The 9,627-nt window shown below is 44.0% G+C and overlaps 1 protein-coding gene across 1 annotated transcript; it reads left to right on the forward strand.

The window, feature by feature from the left end:
- Positions 1-3,549: 3,549 nt before the first annotated feature.
- acmsd (aminocarboxymuconate semialdehyde decarboxylase) lies at positions 3,550-8,726 on the forward strand (the record flags this gene model as incomplete). Its single annotated transcript, XM_079277117.1, has 10 exons — positions 3,550-3,606; positions 4,325-4,369; positions 5,132-5,228; positions 5,311-5,360; positions 6,453-6,689; positions 6,835-6,928; positions 7,774-7,869; positions 7,984-8,156; positions 8,325-8,423; positions 8,664-8,726. The coding sequence occupies 10 exons, from the start codon at positions 3,550-3,552 to the stop codon at positions 8,724-8,726; spliced, it is 1,011 nt and encodes a 336-aa protein (XP_079133243.1).
- Between the last annotated feature and the right edge of the window lie 901 nt (positions 8,727-9,627).

Here is a 9,627-nt window from a genome sequence, read left to right on the forward strand (position 1 = left end):
TATCTCGGAAGATACATCCCCGAACTCTCAGTGTTAGGACAGACGCTGTACGAGCTCCTGAAGGACAAGAATACATGGACATGGAGCCACGCACAACAAACAGCTTTTGAACACATCAAGGAGCTGTTGACAACTGCACCAGTACTCGCTTTCTATGACCTGAGCAAGCCCACGGCTGTGTCAGCGGATGCAAGTAGTTCTGGATTGGGGGGTGTACTCCTTCAGCTCCACGGGGAGCAGTGGAAACCTGTGGCATATTGCTCCAGACACCTCACTGAAGCAGAAACACACTACGCCCAAATAGAAAAGGAAGGTCTGGCTGGTGTGTGGGCATGCGAGAAGTTCGACAGATACCTCAATGGACTGGAACAGTTTAAGCTAATCACTGACCACAAGCCGCTAGTGCCTCTCATTAACAGCCGCAGCCTGGACAATGTACCTATACGATGTCAGCGTCTCCTCATGAGGCTCATGAGAGTCAATCCAGTGGCAGAGTATGCTCCAGGGAAAACTCTGGTCGTCGCAGACCCCTGTCACGCAGTCCACTGGCCAGCACGTGCGCAGAGACAGACACACAGTGAGGTGGCATGCTACGTGGCTAGTGTAGTAGAGGAGATCCCTGCGTCTACAAGCAAGATGGATGAAATCAGAATGGCGACAGCAGCCGACGCCGAACTGCTGTCAGTTGTGAAGCTCATAAAGAAAGGATGGCCTGAACACTTAAGCAATGTGCCCATGGACGAGAGAGAACACGTCCAAGTGAAATCAAAGCTATCAGAACACAATGGCCTTGTCCTCAGAGGAAGCAGGATTGTCATGCCAGGGCCAATGAGAGGTGAAATCCTTCAGAAAATTCACGAAGGGCACCAGGGCCTAGTCAAATGTAGGGAAAGAGCGTGCTCATCTGTGTGGTGGCCCGGACTCTCTACGGAGATAAACAAGCTTGTGACGTCATATCAGGTGTACTGTGAACTGAAAAGAACACAACGAAAGGAACCTCTCATCTCCACACCGCTTCCGGAGCGACCCTGGAAGAGAATTGCAATGGACCTTTGTGAGTACAACCACCACAACTACGGTACCTGGTAATCTCAGATTATTACTCCAGGTTTCTAGAGATACTGCAGCTGCCCTCGACAACGAGTGCACAAGTTATCCAAAGACTGAAAACAGTCTTCGCCAGGTTTGGCATTCCAGATGAGGTGGTGAGCGATAATGGACCCCAATTTTCAAGTACGGAGTTCAAGGCGCGAGGCAGCTCGACTTCAACCACTGCACATCCAGCCCTCACCACCCACAGGGCAATGGGCACGCAGAGAGCCGTACAGGCGGCAAAGAAAATTCTCAAGTTAGAGGATCCCGTGATGGCTCTGATGAGCTATAGGTCCACTCCCTGCTCCACCACAGGATTCAGTCCAGCCGAGCTGTTGATGGGGAGGAAAATCAGAACCACACTCCCCACTCTGGAGAAAAATCTCCAACCCAAATGGCCCAGCAGGACAGCTGTGAAAGAGAGGGACAGGAGGGAGAAGGCTAAACAGGCTCACTACTTCAACTGCCGTCATGGAGCCAGGCCCTTATCTGCCCTGCGACCAGGAGATGTTGTATTCTCCAAGTTAGACCATGAAAAGTCATGGTCTTTGCCAGCGGTGATCTAAAGCGAGAGCACCACCCCGAGATCCTTCGTCATCGGGACGCAGCAAGGAGCAGAGCTGCGGCGGAACCGCCATCACCTCCAACCAGTGCCGGTTCCCCAGCCCATCCCAGGAGCACGAGGAGATCACAGGGACAGACACACTCTTTGACGGAGCCACCATGTTAGAGGCTGGTCCTGTCAGTCAGAGTGTGGCTACACCCACAACCCCTCTACCCGGCCAGACTGTGACCAGATCTGGACGGGTGTGCAAGCAAGTTGACTGGCTTGACCTCTAGTTAAGTGCAGATCTATGGCCTTTGGGGGGGGGGGGGGGGGGGGTGGTATGTGATAATGTTGATAATGTTTATTTGTTGGTTGATTGGAAAGAGACCAGTCTATGTTGAAATGTCTCCATTTGAGTTAATTTGAGTTAATTTGAGTTAATCTGAGTTAATCTTGGTTTACGCTATGTGCTGTCTGAATAGCCACTTTCAGTTAAAGTGTTCCTTTGATGTTATTGACATAACACTCAAAAGAGGGGGAGATGTCATACGGTAGTCTAATGCGCTTGCGCATATACTGGGGTTTATACAGGAGTTCCAGGAAACGCATGAAAAGTGAGACACACGGTGATCCATTAAAACCATCTGAGCAAACTAAGAAGCCTTTATTGCATTGATTTACAATTCCCATTTTAAAACATATTGTTTGTATTTTCTCCATGTTAGGAAGTATACACGATCTATGTGAGTGCACGTACATGCTTGTTGCACAGGTTTATGTTTTCATAGGTTGAGTGTAATTCTGTTTTGGCTCCAGCCTACTACAATCCCTGCATTTCAACTTTGCTTCTCTCCCCTGCAGATAACGCTTCATTCAGCAATAGCATTACAACTCTGATTAAGTGACATTACATTGATATTTCATTTTGGAGATTGCAACATCCGTATTTTACCTTTTACTTTCATTACATTTGGCATTGTCGTCCGGAATTTTTTTGTGGCCTGGAGAACTAACTGAAAGGCTATTTTTTTATCAAGACAGCCGTGTTTTAATTAAACAAAGTAGATGAAAAAATTGACACATTTGTAATGACTGACCGGAAGTTGTTTCTCTTTTCTGCTTTGAGGTATTAGGGTCTGTCTATTTCCTTCAATTCTGTTCACATTTAATAAATACAACTTAGTATTAGTAACAGTAATTATTAACTGCCATATCTCTTGAATGTAATATTCCATGGTAACACAATTCTGCAAAGTCTGAAGCATTTGATACAATTTCACCTGTAGGTGGCACTAAAAGATGTAAAACATTGGTGTTTATAAGCAGCTTGCAGAAGCACCTAACAGCTTGCAGCTGTCACACACACATTGTCTTTAGAAAATGCACATTTTAGTTCGCTCTACATTCTGTGGGTCAGTGATTTTTAACTGTGCAGCAGCTTATAGTTACCGCGAGCAAACGCCAGAGGTAATAATAATGCAACTGCGTCCTTTTACTTCATCCAAACATGCATTATGGAACTACAAAACTCTGACTCAGCATAACGCAGGCAGTCAGCTGCACAGTAATGCTGCTTTAAACTAGTGTGTGTGTGTGCGTGTGTGTGTTCATGGTTGAACTGGGGTAGGGAGTGAATAATATTTTAGGCTGTAATAGGCCTATCACTTTATGGTTCAGGGTATCAACTATATTGTAGGCCTACGAGGTTTAATAGCCTCCACAGACTAATGATTACTCTCTGCTTGTCTTACAGACTAGGTAATGAATGACCAGGGTGCCATGCAGTCACCTGTCGGTCATTGGGTTATGGCTGAGGGCGGATGGTGGAGAGTGAATTTGCTAGATTTGCGCTCACAGCAAGTAATCCTTGGCAGCAGACAGTCGTGTTTTTCCAGAGGGTAATCATAAGGATGAAGATTGACATCCATAATCATATTTTACCAAAGGAGTGGCCTGATTTGAAGCAGGTAGGCACCGAGAGATGCGGGGTCATTGAGGACCTGAGAGGTTTTTCTTACAGCCTGGAGCCTCCGGAGTAAATCCACACAATGTGTGGTTGGTTGGGTCTGCAGCACGCAGGAGTTTCTCCTTCAGTTCAATGCAATTAAAAGCCAGTAAAACAAAGTGTACATGCTTTTCCCATTGGAGTGTCAGCAGGGAGTTTAACAGCTCACTCCATAAATCTGTGTTCACTATGGATGGTTCAACTATAATCAATAGGTGGATTTGGCCTTGCTCTGCCCCGTCCTTTCTATTATCTGTTCCTGCTCGTATGTGTTTGTTACTATGGAGGCCTGGCCTTGGCTAATGATTTCACATGTTCAGTGCCTACTAGGCCTAATAGGGCTTTACTGGCTGCATTGCTCACGGAGATCATTGGCGACTTCATCTGTATGCAAAGGACTCAACAGCGTCAGATGGCACTCAGTTTGAGTTATCCAGGGCGTTGGAGTGGATAGTCCTGAAGGATGAAGATTAAACCCCTGGCAGATGGGATAACACAATTGAGGCTTTCCCACAGCAGGACACGCGTTGGATACCAAACTATGTTTACTTTTATTCTGATTTTGCATCTAAATTAAATACACCAGAGATGTAAGCTAATAAACTATTTGTTTTCCAGTATGTGGTATAAAAAACCCCACTCAATTATTAAGTATAATAACTCTTTTGCATGTGTTTCAGAGGTATGGATATGATGGGTTTGTCCAGCTTCATCATCACTGCAAGGTGAGCTGCTGTTTATTTTCCTGTATGCATGCACAGACAGGGTACACAAGCCTTTATGCAATTGTACTGCACACAATGCTCAGGGCACAGTGAGTTACCTTCCCCCGGCTGCACCCCCACCCTGTGGACCTTTGCAAGTCCTCGACATGTGAGCAGCTGCAGGACTCAGCACGGTGCCACTGCATCAGCGGAAAGATTCCCTTCGAATACCACCGCAGCGCAGCAGAACAACGCAGGGCAGCTGCCAATGCAACTTTCCGCGGCCGACATTGGTTGAGCTTTTGTCACCAGCAAACCGCACATAAGGACGGATGGTTGACTGTGACACATTGATGCACTCAACCGTAAACCGTGTCTGGTGATGAGCATCTGTTAGAGTCCTGATGCCAATGTTAGAACAAGATCTGTGAGGATTCTAGGTCACATTGTAACACAGGTGTAGGTGCACTCAAGATTTTTTCAGCCATTGACAGGGGAAAACACTGTCCAGGTGTTTTTTGTGTCTGCATTTGAATACACCTCTATAAAGACATTTTGAATGTCAGGTGCAAATGACAGTTCACATCTCGTACGTTTTCCATGAATCAGCTGTCTGCTGCCATCAAGTGGTTTTGAAGTGTTATGAAATCCCCCAAAAAGTCAGCTTGAAAGCTGGAAATGAAATGGTTAACAAGAGCAATGTATGCTGCCAAGGTGAGGAACATTTTTAATCACAGTCACATCAACATGGGGGATGTGACTGCTGATCATGTTGTGTTTCAGGGCGAAGCAGACATGATGAAGGATGGGAAGCTGTTCAGAGTGATTCAAGAGAACTGCTGGGATGCAGACGCACGCATACGGGACATGGATCAACATGGTACATGCACAGACATGCAAGACACCAACAAGTGCCACAGTGTTTCATCTCATTGATGCCTTTCTGTTTCTAACCCCTTCAGGAGTCACAGTTCAAGCCCTTTCCACTGTTCCTGTGATGTTCAGTTATTGGGTAAACGCACATTAATTAAGCAACATGGATCAAAAACAGTGCAGCTATTATGTTTTATTGCTGTGTGGTTTACTGCGCCCCCAAATTGCTGCAAGTTGCATTTGTTCATTCTTGCTGAAACGAGAAAAATTACATTAAAACACCACAGCTGATTATTGTCTGCAAAGCTGCTTCACTCTTTATCCTTCTTCAGCCAGAGAAGCATCAACACTAGGATGAAGAATTTATTATTCAAATTGTATTTGGTAATACTTTCGATGACGCCCATACTTGTAATGCATTATAATTTGCTAATAGCACTGAATAAATGATAAGCACACATAAATATTGATCATGCTTTATAACAATAATCATAAAGCATGTCAGTAGGCCTAATAACGTCAAGTATCATATTACTTCAAAATTTCTGACATGACTGACATGCACAGTGTATTATAATTCCATCCATCCATTTTCCTCCGCTTATCCGGGGTTGGGTCGCGGTGGCAGCAGGCCAAGCAGGCCGACCCAGACCTCCCTCTCACCGGCAGTATTATAATTCCCATTGTTGTAATAGATATTAAATCACTGTTCGAATGCATTATAATGTGATTATAAGTCATTATAAATGGCCATTGTTTGCTTTAAGTAAAGTAAACTACAGTGACCACTTTAAGTGACCTATAATAACATTATAGAGCATTAAAACAAAGACAATAATAATACACTATGACCCTTGCAAAAAAGATGCAATTACTCGCATATAAGTGTTTATAATGCATTATTAGGGGCGACCGTGGTGCACTGGGTTAAGAGGGTCGTCTGGGAACCGGAAGGTCAACGGTTCGCTCCCCAACTGGGACGTGTCACGTGTCGAAGTGTACCTGAGCAATACACTGAACCCCCGGCTCCCTGGCCGCCGATCAATGGCAGCCCACTGCTCCCTATATACAGGGATGGGTCAAATGCAGCAGTCAAATTTCGTGTATGTGTAAATGTATATGACAATAAAAATGGTTTCTTCTTCTTCTTTCTTCTTATAGAAATGTGCATCATAGAAGTGGTTACCTTTCAGATATATTTAACTATTCTCATCTTATTTTTGGATTACAGGCCAAACCTCATGACACACTGGATCTCTGTGTCCTTTTAAATGACGATTTGGCCCGGACAGTGCGTAGTCACCCCAAAAGGTTTGTGGGTCTGGGCACTCTGCCCATGCAAGCACCCAACTTGGCCGTGCTGGAGATGAGGCGCTGTGTGAAGGAGCTGGGCTTCCCTGGGGTGCAGATTGGCTCACGGATCAACAACTGGGACCTCAACGCCGCTGAACTCTTTCCTTTCTATGCTGTGAGTATTGCAGTATACATGTTCATGTGATGACATGTTTAGTTACAAATTGTTCACTGGTTTGACTGATTTCACACTTTGTATTCAGAGGGTGAAGTTCTCGTTCACATAGAATTGCTGATCTTGCGGTGTGTCTCCTATGCAGGCAGCAGAGGAGCTGGGCTGCTCCATATTTGTCCACCCGTGGGACATGCAGACAGATGGGAGGATGGCTAAGTATTGGCTGCCCTGGCTGGTAGGTGAGGGAGATGAAGTAGGAACAGGAGATATTGAACACCCCCCTCCCTCAAGTCAATAGAAAATAAAATACACTTTCCTTGTTAAGGTAACTTCTTTGTGGCTGAAATTGAACCATGTTTAGTTATCTGTGCAGATAAAACAGAACACTGGCAAAAGTCCAACTCTAACATTACCGTATTTCCTAAAATGTTCGATGAAGTCATCAAATCCAAATATCGTATTTTTCCATGCGCCTTTAAAAAAACGTTGCTCTGATGTCCTTACATAAAATGTAATATTTTTATTTTCCACTTCCACTTATTTAAATCTTTTAACCGATTTCAGTCCTGATGACTGACTGTTCATACTTTTTAACCCTTCAAATGCCATTTTGTTCATAAATATTTTCATGCATATTTGTTTTTTGTGCAGTGTCAGATTTCAAAAAGAAAAAGGCCTTTTCTGCTATAAAACATATTCTTACCTTATTTTCCAGTTTCATAGAGCTCCATTTTTCAACCAACTTCAGCCTTGAGCGTAACCAGTTCTGGGATATGTCAATGAATAGCGGCAACAATGAATTTGATGCATTGTATTAAACAAGTGCTCCATTAGCTTAGTTTATACTCGCCGAAGTGAAGCAGACATGAGGCCCCTGCATGCTGGGAACCATGTAAATAGCATGCATTTGCAACATAGGGCAAACATGATGAAACAATGTCTCAATTGTGATTAAAGCCATTGGTAACCATTAATAATTTACTTTTAAATTTAGCTTCTGCCTTATATTGTCTTATAATAAGACACTTAATGAATGTACTTTAGAAAGGAGAGGTTATGTTTTGTTGTCTTTTCCATCCCAAAGGCATGCCGACAGAGACAACCATGGCCATTTGCTCGATGATATTCGGAGGCGTCATGGAGAGATTTCCGAAATTGAAAGTTTGTTTTGCACATGGAGGTAAAGATCAGATGTCACAGCAGAGTAATACAAGCGTCAACTTAATTTTTTCTTACTTAATGCTCAATTACAGATACTGTTTGACCTTTATTGCTCATGTTCATCTGATTACAGGTGGCTCTTTTCCATTCACCGTTGGCAGAATTGAACACGGCCACAAAGTCCGCCCTGACCTGTGTGCAGTGGACAACAAGATCAGTCCAAGGAAATACCTTGGTTCTTTCTACACCGACTCCCTAGTTCACGATCCCATCTCCCTGAAGCTGCTCATTGATGTTATTGGAAAAGTGAGCTTGTATTCAGCACACACACACACACAAACACACACGCAATGAGAACAATGTTGCCAGTTTTGATCGTGGAGAGAGTGTGGGTATAGATACTGTGGATGTTCACTACATGTTTAGCGTTATAGCGTAGTTTTCCAAGTTAACGTGCATGTATTCCTCTTTCAGGATAAAGTGATGTTGGGAACAGACTATCCATTCCCGCTGGGAGAGCTGCAGCCTGGATCCCTGATTGAGTCGATGGATGAATTTGATGACACACTGAAGGTAACATTTTCCTCTCCTTCATTTTGACAGTGCTGTTGTGTAACACATAGCCAGGTAGAACATGCTTATCAGCAGTAGTGCGAAGGGCACAGTACTATTAGTCTTTGGCAGAATGTTTAAGCCATTCCAAATATCTTTGATTATTCGTTCAAAATGTAATCACGTGAATTAATACGTTTTAAAAACTAACTGCAAGTCCAATCGAGTCGTCAACATGGTGTGTACTCTTTTGTTTTGCAGGATAAATTGCTTGCCGGAAATGCAGTGGAATTTCTGGGCCTGAAACGAGAGCAATTTGAGTGACATGGAAATCTGAGATACAATGCCACACCCAGTGATTCAGTGTAAATGCTTTATACAAATATTCATATTTGGATGATTAAAGTGAAAGTTCACCCAAAATCAAAAACATCTCTTACCCGTCTTAACGTCCTCTTACCCGTGGTGCTATTCATCAATCTAGATGGTTTTGGTGTGAGTTGCTGGAGATATCAGCAGAGATGTGTGCCTTCTCTCCAATAAAATGTGACTACCGTATATAGCATTCGGCTTGCGGCGCTGAAAGTGCCAAAAAATTAAAATCAGTAAAGTCTCTTTCAAATAGCATCATAAAGGCCCCAAAAGGATAAGAAAGACAGCTCTTATCATTCAGTGTTTTCAGGGACACATTTATAGTCAGTACTAGTATTACAAAGAACATGCATGCGGGGTTGCTCCAGATGCCTTTCATACTTATATTCCCGAAAAGTCCTCTGATGATCAATACTAAAGCAGCAACACAGTCATTACTTGAAAGTGAAAAATGTCCTGTTCATCTTCAAAAAAAGTTGGTTTTCAAAATTGCGAGAATTCAGTCTCGCTCTTCTTGGGCTGAAGACTAGTCCTGCGATGCCAAATAGCCTTTCACAGGCCGCTGAGGCAGGTAGAGGTGTGTTCAGCATCACAGACAGCTTGCGCACTGCTGCAAAGGATTTCCCTAATGCTAACGCTAATGCTAACGCTAATGCTAACGCTAATGCTGCGCTCTCTCGGCTCCCATCAATCCTATGGTGTGGTGGCTAGCTATAGCTAACGTTAGCCAACTAGTGCTGCACAACTGTCAACACTTCCTCATCTCACTAACTCGCTAGCGATCCACGGGTGTTGGTCTTCGTCACCACCGTCGTTTGTTGCGGGAGTAGCAGGTGCTTCCATTTCTGCTTCC

The sequence above is a fragment of the Melanostigma gelatinosum genome (genome assembly GCF_949748355.1).
Source record: "Melanostigma gelatinosum genome assembly, chromosome: 10".
In the NCBI taxonomy this organism is placed as follows: Eukaryota; Metazoa; Chordata; class Actinopteri; order Perciformes; family Zoarcidae; genus Melanostigma; species Melanostigma gelatinosum.